We start from the raw sequence: 22287 nt of genomic DNA on the forward strand, positions 1-22287 counted from the left end.
TTTATAATAAAACGATCTAAATATTCGTTTTGATAAATAGTTTAGCAAATTCAACGTAGATATTATTCTTTCATTTTTTACAAATTTTTGCTGACCAAACGTGAGATTTATTTTGGCTTGAAGTTCTGCGCGAAAGAAAGTGTAACCGTGACAGGAAGTTGGAAACAGTTTGTTTGATTCCGACGAGCACTTCGCAAGGAGAACATCCGGCACCGCAGTTCAATCCTATATTTCTTCTTTACCTCTCTTTCTAATGTTTCTCGGTAAATCCGTAACTATACGAAAGTCGTGAACGTATACAAACAATTCGCGGATATCCTTTTTTGTCTGGATGTCAGATCGGTCGACGCCAGTGGCTTGCAGACGTCTTTTTCACCGTCTATTTATCGGATAAAAGAATTTAAAGTCATAAAGTTTGTACTTGATAGTAATAAATGTATGTTTCTTTGGATGCTGTGTTATTTTTAAACTTTTCAAATTTAGACTTTATACTCATAAATTATAAGACTTATACGGATATAATTAATAAATATAATTTATGAGTAGTGTATTTTAAAAACTTGTTTTTACACTTATTTACATTTATTTTTGAAACATTAAAGGCAATATTTACATAAAAATGAAAAAAATTAGCCTTGTGCTAATTTTCTTTTACTTTGACATAATGTTTTTTTTTTTATATTAAAATCGTATATCGCAGAAGGGCATCTTTTTCTGTTATTCAGTTTTATACGAGTTGTAATTTCCATTTAATACTCCACTCGACAGACGTTTCCTGAAAGAATTATGCGTCAGCGAAAGACGTCTCGAGTTGTCTGCATTCTTGATAGGATCAATGCAATTCAAGTCGGGAATAAATCGAGTACACGGATAAAGAGGAACTCAAACAACAAGAGAGAGATAGAGTGTTATCTTTAACTTCTTTATTCTTAATTTTTATTATTTTGTCTTTTTGCTATTACCATTCGCAAAAATGAAATGATTGTCTTTACTAAACAATATTTAACAATTTTTTCAACCGTGACTTTTTATTTGAATTTATAGTTATATTTATAGTCATATTAAATCTATATAATTTAGAAATTCGATAAGAGAGTATATGAGAAAAAGGATAAAAAAAAATTATATATTGAATATATTGATAGAAAAAAAATATATACACAGAAAAAGGAACATAAGGATAGACAGATTTTTTTCTAAGTATTACGACTTTGCAATTGTAGTTTCTCTTCCTATTTGTCCTCAAATTTTTCTTCGCTTTGAACGATGCGAGAAGTTTCTTCGCTTTGAACGATGCGAGAAGTTCAAGATGTACCTTCAGGGAATTTCCGATGAGATAGTCGAAGAGATCATGCTTACTTTGAATAGGCGACCTCTAAAGATGGAGGCCGAGAGAGATCTGTGGGCTCTCATAATAGTTCTGCATCCATCTAGTTGTCTAGGCACTACCACCTTATGTTCTACTGTATAAACCTACTTGTAGCTGCAGGCGAACTGGGTGGAAGTCATTCCTGGCTAGAAAGTGCGTGTCACTTTTTTGTGTAAAGAAAAATCTGCATTATAATAGATATTTTCATATTATCATGATTTTCTTCATATTTTTCGTAAAATACTTTGAAACTTTTAATTTCCTGATTTCCGATGAATTTAAGAAAAAGATTTTTTAAATGTAAGATATACGAAAAATTATTCTTTTATTACTTTATTACTTACAATACTATAATCTAACTTATTTTATTTAATTGAAAAAATTTGGTTTTTATTTTTTATTAATATGCAACTTTTGAAAATCAAAATTACATGCAAAATGCTGTAATGGACATTTTATTCCATTAAAACCTGCTACACTTTTTTTATTATGCATGCTGCATGATGAATTTTAAATTGATATGTGTAAAGACGATATAATTTCTAATTTTTGCGAATCAACATTTGGTCTTTTATTTAATGATTTTTTTCTATCAATCGTTCATTGTTTAAAATTAAAATTATATCGTAAGTTGTTACTTTACTCTAAATTCTTTAGAGTAAAATCTCACTTTAAAGAGTGAAAATTGAGTCAATCTTGAAAAAGAGTGGCTTTACTATTAATGTTTAAGAGTGAAATTTTTAGTGACAATTCTCTCTAAAAATTTTAGAGTACAATCTACGAATTACATTGTATTAATTTTTCCTACAATGTTATATTGGATTTTCTTTAGCGTGATTGTCGGTTACGCCATTGGCTCTAATCGCGAAACGCGACGCCGCCGGGCTTTATCGTCTTTCACTGTGTTCGTTTCGACTGGCCTTACAGATCGACCTAAACCGCGCCTAAATGTACGTTCACGTGCCTCGCAAAAAGTCCGATAAATTCCACGGGATTATACGCAGCCGAGAAATACGCAGCCGAAAGAAAGACCGCTGCAGGTGGCTACAACTAAAGATCCTATAAACCCACAGTTTGACGAATGTGGACCAAAAATGGCGGATGGAAAGAGATAACAGATATTGCTTTCTCGCGCACAAAAAGTGTTAGAATACGTAATAGGCAATACGTGACGACAATACCTGAAGAAATCAATTGGGTTGATCAATTGGCCGAATTGTGCAATTTGTTAATTTGTTAATTTGTTAATTTGTTAATTTTCTCTTTGTTCGAGATCTTGGAACTATGTCTAATCTCTTTGACACAGGTTTTATTCATCTGCTTGTAGCTGTCTATCTCTTTCTTTTCTTTACACTCGTTTTTCAATAATGTACGAAGCTATCCGAAGAATATCGAGTGGACAAAGGTGGAGAACCAATCAGAAGTTGTGCTCGCTTTCGCCAAACTCTGATTATAGGATCTCTAGCTGCAGCTAGACTGCACGAACACAATCATGACTGAGCAAGTTTGATTGAAGCTTTTAAACGCTTGTCGCAATCACGCGCTAAACGCTTCTGTTTCCGGAAGTAACGAGGACGAGAAAATTTATGTGGGAGCATTTATGAATTGTTTTCAATCCTACGTGTTTTTTTTTTGCATCTTTTGCGGGAATTCCGTCTTTTCGTTACCTTGAAAAAAATTAGAAAAAAAAAAATAAATAAAAAAAAAATAAATTAAATTATAAAAATAAAATAAATTAAAAAAATATATACACGCGAAATTGAATGTCCGAGGAGAATAGTTTAAAAATGTGTGACACTATTGATTCTATCATGTTCTTTTGTAATAGACTTGAATCTTTTTTCGTGAAATATTCTTATTTAATTAAAAAATTAAGCAAGCTGGATGTTATAAAAGAAATCCTATTTTGTATATTTCACTATTTCGCGAGTAGCTTTTGTTGTTACGTAGAGGTTTGTGATATATTATACGGATTACCATTTCGCAGTTTCTTATCTGCCATGCGAACTGTATTCGCCTACTTTGCATTTCTCGCGTCCAACTGCGGCGAGACGCGTATTTTTCTCTGCGTCGCGTGGGCAATGCCCATGGCCGAAATCCATATTGAGAACTTCTACGGATTTCACATCGTGTTTCTTTGACGATTGCATTAAGTCAAGTCGTAGGTATTAAAAATATAGCACAGGTATTACAAATATGACGATAAAACTTTTTTACTCGGAGCGTATGTTGCATAATTTAATTTGTTTATCGCGGTATGCGAGAGAAAAAGATCTTTATTAATACTATATTTCAGATATATCATAATAAATATTTAATTGTGTAAATTTTACATCAAAATTTGGAAACAAAAAGAGTTTAATGCAACTCGATATAAAAATGTTATTTGCATAAAAAAATCTGACTTTACTTCCAAGTTGTTTCACTTCTGACAAGAAATGTGAGAAATGTTCTTAATTGTTAGAATATATCTGTACAGACACATAGAAATGTTCATAGAAAGTTTCTATATAACATCTATGATTCGTCTAAAAATTTTGCTAACATGTAATTTGCGTGTCACGTATAAGCAATTAATCCTTAAAAGATAGGCTACGAGCGCGATAGATGATTCAAGAGTGAACACTGACTTGCTAACGAGCGGATATATACTGAAATACTTAGCCAACAAAGCTTAAACTTCCTGTTGCCTGATTATTAGACTGTGCATTATCTCTGCACGACGATTACTTTTCGATCAACAGTATCGTTTTTACTGTTCTCGTTCCTCTTTCAAAAGTAGTTGCTGTATTTTTATTCCATATATCTAACTTTTACATCTACTTTGTGACGTATATCGGCAATTAAAAATAATTGCTACCATTTTATTTATATCCTGCTAAATTATATTTTGCAGTCAGGAGAAAATGTAAATTTTTTAATTTCACTAAATTGATAAATTGCACTGATAGCATAATGAAAATGTAACATTGTTGTATAAGTCTGACATGAAAATTATTCTTGAGCAATTTTGTCATCCGTCTCTCTCTGGTTTAAATACCTTAGCAATTTAAATACCTTAGGAAAGCTTTGCAACGTAAGTCATTTATATAAATAAAAATCGACGAATGTTTCCGCGAATGTCTTACTCGCGTTTTTGTTGCGAAAATGATCTGGATCGCAGTCGAGTACCGGCGGATCTCGGACGAGCTAATAAAGATCGATGACGCGGCTGATGGTCGTGGATCACCGATCCGAGACCGTCGTCTTCTCCCTCTACAGTTAATCGGATCGATCGAATCCGAATTGCCAGTTATTGTACGTAGCGCAGTATTCCGTGTCGTGTCATCGCAACTAGCTGTTAGCGATGACACGGCTTCTTTTTATAGACAAACGTAAACGTCATGTACGCGCACGTGCGTGCGTGCATTGCTTCGGTGAGTCGATTCCTGTCAGACACGTGTGCTAGTTTACATACGCAAAGCGTATACAGGGTGACTTCCGAAGAGGTAGAACTTCAAGCACTTAGGATCTTTCGAGTAATCTGAAGTTGGTTTATTATTAATGACAATCTCTCTCTCTCTCTCTTTCTTTCTCTCTCTCTTTCTCGAGATGTTAATAGTTTTAAGTCACGGAATTTGTAAATAAAATCCTCCGCGTATTAATTTTCCGAAAATGCGACTAAATAAGGAAACTTTAATTTCTCTTCTCAAGTAATTTTATAAGTGAACTTCACATTATATTTCTATTTTCTTAAAAATTGTAAAGAAGAGAGAAAGATGATTTTATAATTTTTTTTTTAATTTAGATGAAACTAATTTTATATGGAGAATTTACATCAACTGAAACTATTTCTTTTCTTTTCTGAAAAATTATATAAACTGAAATAGTTTTGTAAGACACCTTATATATTTGCATTATGTACGTGCAACATTCAACCGTTGCGCACATAATAAGAAGTAAATTTAATTTGAATAAACGTAACGGAAACGTCGAGTATTGCGATTTTGCCAGAGGACTTGTCGATCATGACGATCGATTTCGGACTGATTTCTTTCTCTCTTCACAATTTACGCTCATGATATTCGATGGAAAGGCATGTTACTAGCACGTAATTATATACTGCGATTCAATCGAACGATCAAATGATCGCGGAGATAAACGAAGAACGGAATAATCTTCGTTCTTCGTGGCGTTAATCTAGAAAGGATCACACGGTTCAATATTTCAATCGATCAATCAACCGAATACTCGACAGGATTATGTAACAAAAATTGAATTGTTCCATTAAATAATTTTTTATATTATCGTTCATAAAATAAAATAGTAAATACTAGAAATTCTGATTAAAGATTTGCCTCGTTTAATTTGCAGCGAAATAAACAAGGAATTATTTTTTTTACTTTTGCGAAGGATGAAGCATATGTATATTTTTAATTTATTTCATAAGAAACAAAAGTATTTTATGTTGGAAAACTCGATGTAAAAAGACAACAAAATGTTCAAAAAATAGCAAGCCTCTTAAATTTTAAAGGATGCAGATGTTATTTTATTTTCATGTATAATTTTTCTTGTCTATTATTACTTTTTCTGTATTTTTGAAATAAATGTTGCTTCTATTTTTTTTTATTTGTATATTTGTAAAAGTGAAGCCGTTTTATCAAAATTTACCGAAATACGTATAAATTACATTTGTGCCTAGATCGCATCCTTCATCATCCTCGCTCTAGTTGGATATATAAAATCATCGCAATCTCTTATTTCAATTTCACGGTTCGAAAAATTCTAGCTGAAACCGGCACATCTTTTCGGCGCGATTGACGTCAGAAATTCCGTACGTTGCATATGGAAATTGATTGATAGTTCAACATTTTCCGAGACTGTTATTATAGGTGTGTGGCAACGAACCGCTCCCATGTGGACTGTAGATAATATACGTGCTAAGATAACATTGTTACCCAGGTAGCAACCGATAATCGATGCCCCGGTATGGTACCTGCCACTTTTTTATGAAAGCAGATTATCGGTACAGCCTATCATTCAGTCGCGTGCTGCAATTGTCTGATGAACATCAGTGACAAAATCGTTCAAGCTTATCCTGTGCGGTAGAAAAATATTGTCACTGCGCAGCGAGCTTTTTTTGCGACATTTTTATTTTCAGATAGACGCAATAAAAGTGTGTTTCAACAATTATATTTAAAACTTAGCATTTGGCTGCTTCTCGCAACCTGATGAAGTGAACTGCCATGCTGATGAAATGTTGACATTTAACGATACATCAAGACGTGGAGTATTTTCCATTTGATGACACAAGTGTCATCAAAAAAAGTGTCTTTGTTACTGTTGTTGTGAATATCTTTGTTATTGAATACCAAGTGATTGAATACCAAGATAGAATGATGTTTGTGTCAACTGGTATCACTAAATGGAAAATACTTATGGAGATAACTCGTAAATTGTGGCTTTTTGAAGAAAACACACCTGGGAGCTTCAAAAGAATTATATATAAAATTATCATCTATAATCCTACGAGTACTAAGTAATAAAGAACAGATATTTTGCTGACATTTGCAGACGTTCTATTTTTTTATACTATTCATTATAGATTTTTTAATATCTTTTTATTTTCCTGCTATTTTCCGTCATCTCTTTTTCTCTAATCTGCGAAACGTCATTCTAGAATTTTTTTTATTTATTTCCGCGTCAAGCAGTAAAATTAATTAGAAACGCGTTCTTTAAAAATCGCCTGTTACAAGACGGAGAGAAACAAGCAAAAACTGTAGGGAACCATTTTGCGACGATAAAACTTGAATGAGCCTCAAAGTTCGCCGTTGTCGACGTTATCAATCTGGCCATGGTGAATGATTACTGTGGCGGAGCATTTTTTTTACAGGAGGCGGCCACTTTAATCTTCGTAACACGCGGCGCGGCATGATCTCATACGACGACCACTCCCATCCTCCCTAGCCCTCCAGGTTTCGCTTCTCTTCCTTCCTCTTTTTCCGTTCGGTGCCACTCGACAAATTGATTAGGCGTGCAATTTCGCGTGCCAAGCTGCCGCCCGCCTCCCAAGAAAGTTCTCTGCGAGGAATTTAGAAGCTCGCGAGGGACACGTCACGACCCGTGGCACGACCGCGTTGACTTTGACTTCTATTTTCGACACTTGTCTCTGTATAAAGTACCCTTTTAAAGAAACTTATACGATAGAAGTCACACCGATCAAATATATAGATGTTCGACAGAAAAGTTTTAAGTAAATATTTTTATATGATTTTTTTTTACATGATTTTAATTTATTGCGATTTTATAAATTGCGATTTGAAAGTTTGTTTTGAATAGAAAAGACAAGATTCCAAGTGTAAAATTCCAAGTTTAAAGCTGATGCGACGTGAAAGTTCTAAAAGTCTTCCTGATGTCGAGAATATTAATGCCATTTTTGACTTTCCTTTTCATCCAAGCGTATATTATGGGAAGTATAAAACACGCGAGATAATTAATATGTCGAGCCAGGGAGATCGACGAAATCAATCTGAAAAAACACAGAAGATAAAGAATTACTTAAATTCTACAATGATATATACGGCACACTTTTCATGTCTGAGCGAAATAATGCAGCAACTCGACGCATTCTGTGTTTATAAATACAGATAGTAGGAACTTAGAGCTTTAACTTTGCTTAATTATAGTGTGACACTAGTAATTTCTTGCTCTAATGATTTGTTGTCAGAGAGAATCTCGTTTTGCGGAACAACATAAATCTCTGGTAATTAAAGAGAACGAGAAAGGGAAGGGATTTATATGTTAGAAGAATTATGATAGAGGATGCTTTCCATTTAATGACACAAGTCGATACAAACATCGTTCTCTCTTTCTTGATATTTAGAATAATAAAGATAAAACGACATTTGTGTAAACTTGTGTCACCAAATGGAAAGCACTCGTACATGTTTTGAACTAAAAAAACTTAATACAAGCTGTAGAAATAATGACAAATGTACGTGCATATTCAAAAATCTATATTAAGAGATATTTTCATATCGAAAATTTAATCAAGAATATATAGATGTAGGTCTTTCAAATAGTCTGTAAATAGTCTGTAAACTAAAGAATCTATACTCTTCAGAACATAATTAAATTAGTATTTGCGATATCACAAATTTGTGAAGACTGTAATATGTGAAAATAGACTTTTATATAATAAACATTTTTAAAATAAAAATTTATGATCCAACTAAGAAGATCTATTGATTTCTAAAATAAGCTTTTATGCTGATTTATTTAATTAATACTTGTGCCAAAATTATCTCGATAATTGATATCTTAAATAAATGTAAATTTTATAGAAATTCTTACTTGATCTCTAGATTGAATGATTTTTTTCTAAAAAAAGTAGCATACTCGATAAGACGCTCTGTACTTCCTTGACTTACAATCTGGGATGTCAAGAACCAGCTCGAGTGGCTCGTAAAGCGGCTTATCTTACTGCTAGGTGAAAGGCACGAGTGCAAATGGAAGCGAGAATAGAGTGAAGAGACGGTCGTGATCGATAACTGATAATCAATTATAATTTATGAATACATTTCTTAACAGAATTAGATCTATTTCAAATTGCAGCAATAAGAGAATACGTAATAAATTTACATCATTTTGCAAAAAATCATATAGCAATTTACATAAGAATCTTTAAAGCTTAAAAATTTCACTTTCAAAATTCCATTAAACTTTTTTCTTGACGCTTCTGTGTGGCCAAGTGACGCTGTTTCCAAGTCGTTCAGAATTTAAGTTTCAAAAAAAGTTTTAATATTGAAATTATACGTGAAGTTGAAAAAGAATTTTTTTCAACTTTGCTTAAGATTTTCTGAAAGTTAAAAACATTTTCTTTTAATGCTTAATTTAAAAAATTAAGTGGCTTTTTAAATATTATTAACAATTGTGTTTATAGTGTTATTGCGTAAAATATACGGTATTTCGATTCTTATTATAGAAGAAAATAAAAAACAAGAACTTAATTAAAAGATCGATTTAAATATCAAGCTCATTAGAGAGTAATTTTATAATTAAATTCTTGTTTTTTAAATGAAAATTTTTATGTTGCAAAAAAATTTGAAAAATTAAGTTGAAGAGATATTTAAATGTATTTCCTTCTGTATTTCCTATTTTCTTTTTTTTTTGTTTCAGGCCAAACAACGTGCCTCCGTAAAATGGCTCCTGTCGAAGGCATACAACAATCGAGTGCCAGAAAAACTCCGCGACCCCTATTATCGTGATCATGAGGTAAGCTTTAGTTTCTTTACAACGCTTTGATAACGAATTCTCTTGCGTTTAAGACTTTAAAAAGTTTCACGAAATACATTTTATTAATATATTAATAAAATTTTACATTATATGTGTGCTGCATAATTACAAATTGAAAGTAATTTTTGAAATAATAAATTCGCTATGGAGAATATAAAGCTTATAATATGTAGTTACAATTTTAAGTTTTCTAATAATGCATATCTACGAGAAAATGAATTTTTCTTAACAAGTAGGAAAGATCTATTTTCTCACAAACAAATTTTAGGATTTTTTTTTATCTATTTTGATTTTATTTACAATCGATAGTGTTCTTCAAATCCTTTATAGTTTGTATAGCACGTCATTATTTCGAAAGGAAAGATCTGTTTTCTCACAAACGAATTTTATTATGGATTTTGCGCATTGATTTTTTTTACAGCTATTGCGATTGGCTTTCTTTCATAACAATATCAAATGTTTCTTTTTGCTTTAAAGTATCTTGAAACATTCTATTTATAATACATCATTATTTCACGGAGAAAACAGTTCTCTTTTATCGTGAAAGGCGGTGCTCGAAAATGATTAAAGTATTTATGCAGCCAGAAATGCTAATAATGCTTTTGCCAGTACAATATTCGGAGCGTCGGCTCCGATGAGAATGAAAGAAAGTGGTGTTACAGATTACATTGTCAATAGCTTACTTTACGCTACTCCGGGAACTCACGGAGAAAATGTAGCCGAGACTTCCATGGTTGAAGTTCCGTGAAACTTTACGAAAACTGAACTTTATACTCCCCTCCCACGAGGATGTCTGTCATCAATGTCAGTTTTTATACGAAACATGTTCAGGGAAAGCTGCTTGAACGAGAACCTGATTTATATACTAAGAAAAAAATATAATAAATTTTAATAAAATATTTATTTGAATGGTGCCAACTAAATATTTACTATAAGTAAATAAATATTTATTTAATCATCAAAAGAAATAATAATTAAAAATGATAATTAAAAAATCAATTTAATGGTTCTTGTACTAAATAAATATATCTTTGTATTTAGTTCGCATTATTTAAACAAATGATTTATTAAAACTTAGTATATTTTTTTATTGTAGAATGTGCACTAGAAAAAGAGTCTGCATTAATTGGAATTCTGATTGAAAATAGACAAATTAGAATTTTCTAGTTGAATTTATTATAATTTTAGTTGATATAACCAGAATTTTGACTAATCAGAATCTTCTAATTTGTTTATTTTTAATCAGAAATTTTTCTCAGTATATTAGCTGTTTTTATTTTCTATAAATAGCTGTCATTTTCTATAAATTTGTAAATTTTAAAATACTCGCTGTCCACGATGATCAAATGATACCACAGTATGATATGTTAATTCTGAACGAGTCATGACGAGATTTTGTTAGGATCTGTTCCTTGAAGATATGGATTGACTCAACTTAAGATAGCTCGAATATTCTCGTGAAATAAATGTCGAGACGTATGAAAAATGTTTTCCTTTTCTGTGAAATACACATGTGTAAGAATTACGTCAATACTTTCTATTAAAAGTTTCTCTGAAAAATATGGAAGTTAGAATATTTGAACGCGGAATTTTTTGCTTTATATTATAGGTATTATTATACAAGAATGTTTTATATATATCTTCATATTCTTTTGTGTTTTCTCTCTCTTCTGAATTTCTGATAAAAGCAGATGTATATATTTGTTACATTTGTCACAAAAGAAAATCTAGATATTTTTGTAATATTTCAGAAGAAGCATCTTTTTTTTTTGAAGTCAAAGTTTGAAAAATATTTCCGTACTTTGAAGATACGCGATCTTTACATAAATTTCTCGTAATCATAAAAGCGCTTTCTGCATTTTTATGATTATGAAAACGTACATGTTCGTGAAATGAGGAAGCTTAAATATTCTCATGAAATAAAGACGAACAAGACATTCAGGTTCACGCGAACTTACATAGCTGTAGATTATAAATATTAAACGACTACTTAGAAAAGAAACTGAAGATAAACTGCAATGTAACTACTTTTGCACGAAGATGAGTAACAATCGCCGACAATATTTTTACTTCTCGTTCGTTTCTTTGCGCACCGACAATATAATTATATTTATTACCGACAGTACGCTAGGAATCCTGGTGCTTACTATCTTTCAATTATCTCTGCTTCGCGTTTGCTCAGTAATTTCGCACAAAAATTTTTACAGATCTTCTTTTCGATATTTCGTTCTATATTGTAATTTTCTTGCGCGAAATGAACATTCCTCGCTTCAGCGTTGATCTATTAATTCTGCTTGTTTAATTTAACAGAATCTACGTTAAAGTTACATAATATGTTACAAAATATTATTTGAATGCGAACTTAGTGTTTCGAAGTTGTTCGATCTCTTAAAAATAATTAAATTAATTTTGTCTAAGTAAACTTTAGAAAAGAAAATATTTTTCTTGTTTAAAAAGGAAATAAAGTTCTACTATTTTTATGTGTGTATATTTTGTGTTATCTTACACTCTTACGGTTATAAATCTATATATAAAATAAGATAACGAATTATGCAATATAATAGGAAAATAATAAGTAGAACTTTATATATAAAATAAGGAGCTTCTACCAGGTCATTTTAATAAACGAGCTTTGAAAGTAAACAGCAAAACCTTTATTATTCTTTTATTATCATTTTATAGTGAAATTTATACGAGCGAATTATCTAATATATTTTTTATTGTAATTATTTATATATAAAATTTCAATTTACTTGGTTCTTTGGTCTTTATTATTCGTACTTCGTTCTTTCTTCATTGTTCTTTGTTCTTTCTTCTTCATCCTTCCTCTTTCGTTCTTCGGTGTCTACAGTCTTTTTTGCTTCAATTCGCTTTCTATAGAAGTCTTCATGGTGGATTCGAAGTATCTGATCTTGTCGGCTACCTTGGATACTGGATGCTACTTGAAATAATGCTTTCGCATCCTTCGGCACGAATAGTCATCGCAAAAAGCGAACAAAAGATTATTATGAAAACAAGGTCATTCTTCCCCTCCGTTTTCTTTGAATTCGATCATTTGTGGCACTTTCACTGTGCTAAGTTCTTTAGACAGAAAAATACTTCAATGATTTATCATTATAAATATCGCTTATCATTTGAAACGCTAATCATATAATTATTGACGCATAAAAAATTTATAGAATAAACATTTTTTTGGAAAAAAATTTATAGAATAAAAATCTTTTGTATTATGCGTAAAAAAGTATATAAAAAGATATTATATATATTTGTCAAACAGAATTTATATATTAAAAATCTTCAAAATATATAGATTTAGTACGATTATTTATCTAGTTTTAATTGTATATAATCGCGCAATTATTTATTGCGAAATTATTTAAATCCAAAATAATTACGTGGACATTTTGAATTTAATTTGTATGATTATCTGTAATTTTAGAGATAAATTTTGATGTTTACAGGAACAAGAGCATTTGAAACCGCAAATCGTACACGCGCTTTCCAATGCGGAGCTCTACTGCCTCGCTCTGGCCAACATATACTCGGATCCTAACTATCACAATCAGAATCACTACGGGATCCTGCAAGCCTTGGCCAGGAAAGGTGTCTACGTCGCGGAGCAGAACAATACTCAACTCACCGAAACGATTCTTATTCAAAATTCACCACTTAAGATGGTAAGCTTACCAGTGCACATGTAACGTGCGCACAATCTATACATTTCCTCTTCTCCAAGACATTTGAACATTTTCAAGTGTCGAGAAGTGGCACTCTGAAATTGCCAGAAGATATTAGTATAATTTATTCATGATATCTTCCAGAAAACCTATTACATAAATAACCTATTGCATAAAACCTATTACATAAATATCTTATTATGACAGATTATGTGAAATTAGTTTAATCAATGTTAATAATATCTTTGTCTCGTTACAGTCCGCGCATATGGCTGTGATAGAAGGCCTGATGGTCTTGTACGCGAAAGAGGTGGTGACGGGAGACCGGGTAGTCTCGGCGATACAACGGTTTGACCCCCAGGCTGAGGTGGACGTACCGTCGGATCATGAGAAAGGTCTCTTGCTCTGGATCAATCACGCGTCGCACGCGTTAATTGCCAAGATTCAGAGCGAGGAGGGTGGTGGCGACAAGACGCGGCTGCCTGAATTACCCGCTGCCAAGGACTTTCAATCCCTATGCGACGGTGTCGGCCTGGCGGCTGTTGTAGCTTTCTACTGTCCTAGCGAACTCAATTGGATGGAGATTAGGGTATCGAAAAGACCTTCAGTAGCGGACGCACTGCACAATCTCTCTCTGGTGCACGCGTTCTGCGTCAAATGCCTGCCCTACTCGATTTTTCACATGCAGCCTGATGATGTTACGTACATGAGAGGGTGCGTTAATCTAATTAAATTCGAAATTACACTTGTATCGCGCGATGAATATTTTACAAATCTTTTACAATATATTGTATTGATTTTGGAAAAGATAATTATTAGCTGTCCTTTTCCTTTTGATTATTCTTGTCATAACTTTTAGGTCGATGAAACAAAATCTAGTGGTTTTTCTGGCTGATATGTACAACGTCTTGGAGATTCATCCAGCGAAATGCGTGCGCTATCCTGGTGAGGAGCGGGCGATGCAATACCTAGACGGTACGTAGACATTTTACAATATGGAATGAGACTGTTTATTAGAAGCAGATGTGCGCGATAATATGTGGTATTCGAGCTATACTTCAATGAGAGCGAGAAAGAGAGAGAGAGAGAGAGAAAGAAAGAGAGAGGAGTTGTGAAAATTGGTGGTGGATAAATGTGATTTGGTGGAGGCTGCTGTACACTGGACTTTTATACCCGTTCTATTATTTATTTTATTATACTTTCCTCCATGAAAAACCTACTACTATTGCAGGGAACGTACATTATATGTAATTTTGTTCTTACACAAATTAATTGCATTATATTGAATTACAAATTAATTCGATATATATCATGAAATAATTCAAATACATAAATTATCAATACTGAATATTAATGAGGAATGTTGCTTGCAATTGTAATGGTATCACGCTTTTTATCAGTGTCAATACACATACTCAATATCTCAGCCTCTTGATCCGAATTCCCCTCCCCGAGAGCAGCGACTAATTATATTATTTCCATTCGATACCAATTGACCTTTTTTGCGAATGCGAACAACAATGAGGTCGCCGCTGCAACGGGCAAAGAGATATGATATACCAGCCAAACTTACGAACTTACCTCCACACGCAGCACTTAATCTACAACTGTAATATTTCCATATATTTCTATGGCGTAACTTCTTCTTGACGCTTGACACGACAACGCTATCCTCGCCTTCTTCTTTCGTCAACTTCCGGTTGCCCATGAACCACATGATACGGCGCGGCGACGGGTGCAGCCTGCCCGCGCAATAGTCATGGCGTAGCTCATAAGAGAAGTCTGCCACAGTCTATAGCTCCGATACCTGATCTGAGAAGCAACCTCTCCGTAACCGCGCCAGGTTTTACAGGTATCCACACGTTACCACACAAAGAATCAATCTCATGTCTAGGTGGTCGTCTACCTTTGCGAGTCGCGTTTCCGTGGACTGATATTACCGATTTTTAGAATGTCTCGAAGGGATCAACGACTTAATCGCCTTATCGCGCTGCCATTCATGTATGTAGGTGTACCAGGTCACCCACATTTAATGCGACGCACACTTATTCTGTTATAGACAGTGTATATAATAAAATATTTGTGATCGTTGCTAATATCAAGCTTAATTAAGATCTATTGTACTACTAAATTCTAAAATTTAACAGCAGTATTTAGTTTTCATCAATTTTTTAGTATGATCAACATCATCTCATCACACGGATATAAAAGTGTGCATATAGAAAAATTTTACTTCTTGTATTGCTTTGGAAAGAAGTGTATCATTATTGAGAAATTAAGCTATTATATCGTTAAAGTTTTGACGCGACATTTTATTTGGGAAAAGAGAAAGGCAATGCGTGTTATCGATACTTCTTATGCATATTAACTAAAGAAAAATCATGTGATCCCGTTGGACTAATCTCTTAGTGAAGTTCATAAGTTGCGAGGAGCACTGCTTGTTACTAATCACATATTGTTTGCATTTCATCCAATCACGATCGTGAGAGCATAGAGTGATATATATATTCCCCTGGGAACAGACTTGCATGTAAATCGCATAATTTTGCGACACGATTGTTGGCTGCTTGCCGCTTGCATTGGATCATTGGCTTCATCTTACGTTTTTTTTTGCATGAGATTTTGAGTCGATGCGCTGCTACCAGTCACTGTCAACGAGAAAGATGAGAACTTCGTCGTCATTCATTAAGATCCACTCCATGTTTAGTTAGTATGATTACGTTGCGACGTTGTATTCATACTTGGTTCGTTTATGGTGTTATTTGGTTTATGGTTTATCATGTATCGAGCTGTTTGTTTCACGTTATATTCATTTTCAGATTGGTTCAACACTACGACAAAAACTAGAAATTAGAATATTAGTTTATTAGAATATTAGTGACTCGATGTACATCTTCGTATTTCCTCTCAAAATATATGACATAGACTTTTCTGTTAACATTTTAATATTTGGGATTTGCACAAGTTGAAATTCTGTGTTATCGCTCCATTTCTGTCGGTGCATAGTCTCACATTGAATTCGTTTTGCTGGTAAAACAAAACAATTTACATGAGAATTTCACATTGTGCCCTTAAATTAATTTGTTGCCTAAGCTTTATTTAACGTAAAGTATAAATTTATTATCTGTTGAGCATCTTACTGTTTCTACTTGAATATAGTTTGAGTGATGAATGAACCTTCTCATACAATTAAATAAAAATGTAGACAGGCAATCGATTCATCGTTAAATTATCTTTCCAGTTACGAAGTCAACATCAGGCAGTACTGTGAAGAAGTCGCAATCTTTGCAACAAACTGCCGAGAGTCACCCGTACGATGATAGGTGCGTTGTCATATTTAACGTTTTAAGAGTATTCTAAAGCAAAATATATGCCTGCATACTTACATAAATTTATTAATAAACTTTGCAAATATAAATTTTCTATTTTTTCAAAAAATACATTATAAATATTAATTATAAAAATAAGAATTAACAAATTAATTTATTTTGTAATATTTATTATTTCTCATTGTAGACGTTTATTTACAAATTAATTAACGAGTCTTATATTTTTTTTTATATTTACAAATATAGTTGCAACTTATAAAAATAAATTTATCGTATACATATTTGATAGAAATCAAGTTCAGTTTTTTTTACAGGCGCGCAGGTAGCGAAGAGAGTTTCATAGTGCATCGTGGCAAAGGCATTCCCACGCTGAGCTCCGTAGCCGATGAGAAGTCCATTAGAACTGAAGCCGCTGGTCGGCCGAGCAATTGGGAAGAACAACGACGAAGCTCCTATGCCGGACGTCGGTCAAGACGGAACAGTATCACAGACGATTCTCAATTGACTATCGAGAACTTCGGCGGGTCTCAGGTATGTAGCTGCGCAGAGCGACGTCATTTCATTCGTCGTCGCACGAAGAAGACTTTGGCGCGGAAGGATTATCTCGAGCGGACAAGCAGTATGATCGAGTGATTTCTTTTATCCAGGATAATTTACACAATTTTGGTAGAAATCCGGATAAAGAGCTAGGCGCGCACACTGGCAAGCGCAACGCCACTGAACCAACGTTGCCTGCGCGATCCAGCGTCCAAGATGTGTACGGTAGCGGCGTGCAGCACATAATCGCGGACAACGGTTACAGTGGTAGCGAAGAGCCGATGAGACTGCGACGACAAGCGTCCAACAGCAGCCTAGATAACGTCGCTCTCCGACAAATCTTACATTCCAACGTAGAGAACGACAGTAGTACGGATGGTAGTAGTGGTGGTGGTGGCGATGTCCCCACGAAGTTCGCCAGCTTTGCGAATTTGAGTAGGCAGAGCTCAGAAAAAGGAATCAATTTCACGTATACGGAACAAGATGACGCTAAATCGAACAGAAAATATGGCCAAAGTAATGGGAATAGTGAGAAGAAAACAACGTTCGCCACTCTGCCAAACACAACCACGTGGCAACAACAGAGCAATCAGCAGTCGCAGCAGATGGAGCAACATTCAATTGGTAAGTTATTAAAGTAAGAAGAAAACTCATTTGGAAAATTTCAAGTTGATTAGAAAAATGTTAGTATAATATTTATAAAATATAACATTTATGGAATGTATATATTCATGTATATTATTAGCAAGACAAGAGAGAGTGTAGCATATTTAAGAATATATTACTTAATTTTATTTATATCTAATTTTGGAATAACTGAAAATACTCTGTGGTGTTAGATGAGAACGGTGGTAATACCGTAATGGCTTCGCAGCTGAATAATATACGACTGAAGCTCGAAGAGAAACGACGACACATAGAGAACGAAAAGCGAAGGATGGAAGTTGTTATGTCGAAGCAACGGCAGAAAGTGGGAAAGGCTGCTTTCTTGCAAGCGGTCACGAAGGTAAAAACATATGGGATTATTTCGAATGTATTCCATATAATTTAGGAAGTCTGCATAATACACATTGATCTACTTAAACATCATTATCATCAATTCTGCATATCAGTTCTACATACACATCATTATTATAGTCAGAATTTTTAATAATTTGTTTCTTTGATAAAAGATATAGAGTAATACGGGAATATATAATTCAGTATGAATTACGAGAAATGTTGTGGATTTTGTCGACACAACATTAAGGTCTGCCATGCTGTGTGACAGCTACTTTGCGAATCTAGGCACGGGTGTTTAGTATAGAGCAAATAGTATGAAGACTGTACTATATTTCAGAACGTACAGAGTTTCTTTTTCTTCCGCTTTCTATTTACGTTTTTCATATCATGTTTTTCTGATTGTAATTATATCCTGATTGTTTAATATTGCTTGTACATATAAATGAATCGGTATCAGTTGAATTTGTAGTGTTATTGGCAAAGTACATGAATGTACAATATATGATTGCTCAGTTTTAGACAATAACAATCAAATTGTTTTTAACTCATCTGTTTATTTTTTTATTTAGATATTATTCGTATAGATATCATCATTTTGATCGTTTTGGTTGTACATAGTAAGACCTTATCTCTCCTCTTTGTTTGCGCCTTAAATAATCTCGGTTGCCATGTTGTCTTAACACAATTCTCTTTCTGACATTTCAGCTATACTTGATGGTAAGCGCATGCTCTGACGCTAAATTTTTGCATTATAACAGGATTGAACATTTCTATTTCAATCACGTTTCAGTTTAAGCAGGAATTTTTTCCGTTTGCCAAATACAATCTTTATTTAGCACATATTATTTTTTTGAAAATGACATCGATATTTTGGAACTCGAGCAATTAATATCATTCAGTTATTTTAGTTGAGCATGGATAACTTTTTTTTTTTAATATTGTTACAATTAAATTAAGATGTTCTTGTGCGAGTTTATCTTTCATTTTTTCCTTAATGTTCGTTTTCCAAAGTATTGATAGAGTTGTGAATGTGTATTGATTTTTAAACAGTGTTTGAGGAAGATTCTTAGGTTTGTTTTGATTAAAGCACTGCATGTTGTTTTACGAATATATTTCCATTGAAAGAGAGTAGTGAGTTTATTACGTATGTAATATAGAAGAAAGTTTCAAGTTGAATTATTTTTAGTAATATATTAGTCAAAACCGCGTGTTACTATCGTATTATGATCCTTTTACGGTATCAATATTAGATATGCCACATGAGTGAAATTATATATACTTAATTTTAATTATATATCACATATGTGAAGTTATATATACTTAATTTTAATTATATATATCCACGTGTGCACACAAGATTAATTTTTTAAAATTATATTTACAATTGCAAACGAGATAGCGCGCTCTTAGTTTAAGTCAAATGTTGTTTAATTAAGTATGATTTGCGAGCCACTCTGGATGGGCTTTGGCACTTAACGCGCTTGAGTGTAACGTGACCTTTGCCCGTGGGGAGACACTCGGCACCTTGGTGATTTGGTGGTGATTTGGTGGCGGACTCTGAGTACTTAACAAGGCACGCTGGTTGGGCTGGTTGCAGGGTAAGGTTAAATCTCCCTCTTCGTCAACGTCCGGGGGGGACAGTCCGGCCGAGACAGTCGGTCCCCCCACTCCTGTAACCTCCGGATCTTCCGGGGCGACTCCGACGAGCGTTTCCGAGGCGTCCTCTGTACCCCAACAACCCCTGCAAGAAAAACCACAGAGACCCTTCTCGCTCAAGGTACGATATCACCAGCAAGTGTTTCAGTGTAGGCGAGAAACTCCGTAATAATTTATCGTTTTTTCTAGAAGATTATTTATATTACGCGCTTATGTGAATGGCTTTCGAACATCGATTATTACGTTCTTTTTCTTTCGTCCCTGTTGTAATGGAAGGATTCAGTAAGAAAAATGATTATCTTCCCTCTCAGTGTTTAGCAATTACGAAACTAAACGGCCGTGACAATGCTATAAAATGTACAGCCGCTTTGTATATTTATCCCTTTAGTAGAAATTATTTTTGATAAAACGGACCATATTATTTTGCTTCTTGACGCTTCTTTTACATAATAGAGGAAAACGAAACCTTACATCTCAAGATAATTACGATAGATGTATTTTATGATGTGCAGACCCACTTGAGCATTCGTTAATACTGTACTCCTGGTACGCATGGTGCAATACTAAACACTCCCTGGAATATAGTATCGCATTTATTTACTTGCATTTATATCTATGTCGGTGACGGTTACTAGATATAAGTCAATATTTAATACTATTTCTCTCTTCTACTAACAGAACATTTTACATTCTGATACATATCTGTACATTTATCTAACTGATATCTAATTAGCTGTGTTACGAAAATTTAATTTAAGTTTCCGCTTCTAATTACACTGTTACTTACGGCTGTTGCGGCGAATCATTTAAATTCGATACCCGTAATTAAAGTGCACCTTAAATTAAAGTGCCGAGAACTTGGGGAAATTCAAGAAGACTTGACGTAGTTACATAAGATATTGATCAAACAGACGGATAAATGTTGCATGTATAGATAGTGTCACCAAGTTTCCGGCCATTAACTGGATCAAGAATCTGTCTGTGGATCGCCAATTATTACGAACGTAATAATTGACAAATTAAAGCATCATCATGTTTTATTCATACTTATTTCGGGTAAATATTCGTAAATTGTATTAAATGATAAATAATGAGATATTTTATGTCGTATTACGCAAAACGCAAGGCCAGGCCTCAGTGAAACACAGTTCACAGATTTGTACATCGTCTGTTTTACTTATTTTATTTATTTTAATTTTGTAGATTTTTTTTATTCTCGTACAAAATGTATCATATATAAGCGTACATGTACACTTTAAACAACATAATTAGGAAAAATCCGAAACTTATAATTATTTTATAATGAATATGATTAGTAATTTTTCTATATTTATAAAAACAAAACACTAAACAGAATCGAATTGTTTTCTCTATTGAAGTATTATACACAAATACGTATTTGTAGTACCGTAATATCTTTCTGAGGCATTCCATTTCTCTGATAATGAATATAGGAAATTAGCGAGGATGTACGGGATGTCGAGCACAAGTGGCTGGAGCATGACGGTAATGCGCCATTCATCGAGACCAGACGCACTCCAGATATCGAGAATATGGATCCCGAACAGTATCGTCAATCCATAACACAGTTAGTACTCGTGCCTGTATAAATTACAGTGGTAATTACAAAAACTATCGTCATGTAAAATGTTATTTATTGTAGTATGAACAATAGTCTGAGCGAAATTCAAGCGGATATACAGCGTTTGGCAAACCAGCAAAATCAGATTCAACAGCAGCACCTGATGTCGCAGCATCAGGAACAGATGCAGCAACAGCTTCAGCATCTGCAGAGTCTCAGTCAGCAGCACATGCAAGTGCGTGTCGAAAGTATATTCTGCGTCGCGTCAATTTATTAATTGTTTCTTTTTAAACTTTTATTTTGCAGACTTACGGAATGCCACCAATGAATCCATCAACACGTAGACTGCAAGATTCGCAGCAATCGCAATTCTACTTGCATGATCAGCCACAAGTGCAGAGGAGAATGTGGGGTCAACCGGTACCCACCCAGAGTTTGGCCAATGAAATGGCCGCAGTGGGTTATCAGCAATCTATGGATTCGCGATTTAGTCCTCAACCTATCGGTACATAATTAAATTAATTTAGAATAAATAAAATATTAAGAATAAAACTTCAAAGAAGCTACGCGGTTTATGATTATTTCCATAATTTGAATCTTGTTAAACGTCAACGTTTCGTAAATATTGCAACCTGATTTTGAGAAAATGAACTACAATGTTAAAAGGGTCGACAAAAGTGACTAGTCCATTTACACCTGATTTGTGGTACTATCTAACTTTGCAATTTTATTTTTAAAAAAACATAATAAATAAAATTAATGCTCTTTATTTACGGTGCAGATTGATTCGTTTTCATGTTGATATTTTATCTCCTAGAAGAGAATAATATTACATTTTTTATATCATTTGTACGTAAAAAA

General features: G+C 33.6%; 1 protein-coding gene across 8 annotated transcripts in view; it reads left to right on the forward strand.

Moving 5' to 3' along the window:
• LOC108754473 (patronin) overlaps positions 1-22287 on the forward strand; it is a 72067-nt gene that overhangs the window by 39155 nt on the left and 10625 nt on the right. For 6 of the 8 annotated variants that reach the window (XM_018496757.1, XM_018496760.1, XM_018496762.1 and 3 more), the window contains 13 exons: positions 9527-9622; positions 13105-13320; positions 13580-14034; positions 14180-14295; positions 15062-15172; positions 16562-16643; positions 16964-17180; positions 17297-17810; positions 18026-18192; positions 19786-19965; positions 21299-21432; positions 21508-21661; positions 21733-21931. In XM_018496757.1, the coding sequence (XP_018352259.1) occupies positions 9527-9622; positions 13105-13320; positions 13580-14034; positions 14180-14295; positions 15062-15172; positions 16562-16643; positions 16964-17180; positions 17297-17810; positions 18026-18192; positions 19786-19965; positions 21299-21432; positions 21508-21661; positions 21733-21931 (2641 nt within the window). The remainder of the gene's footprint in view (positions 1-9526; positions 9623-13104; positions 13321-13579; positions 14035-14179; positions 14296-15061; positions 15173-16561; positions 16644-16963; positions 17181-17296; positions 17811-18025; positions 18193-19785; positions 19966-21298; positions 21433-21507; positions 21662-21732; positions 21932-22287) is intronic. The other 2 variants (XM_018496763.1, XM_018496761.1) reach the window with 2 other exon arrangements.

Source organism: Trachymyrmex septentrionalis, unplaced genomic scaffold (assembly GCF_001594115.1).
Source record: "Trachymyrmex septentrionalis isolate Tsep2-gDNA-1 unplaced genomic scaffold, Tsep1.0 scaffold8, whole genome shotgun sequence".
NCBI classification, from domain to species: Eukaryota; Metazoa; Arthropoda; class Insecta; order Hymenoptera; family Formicidae; genus Trachymyrmex; species Trachymyrmex septentrionalis.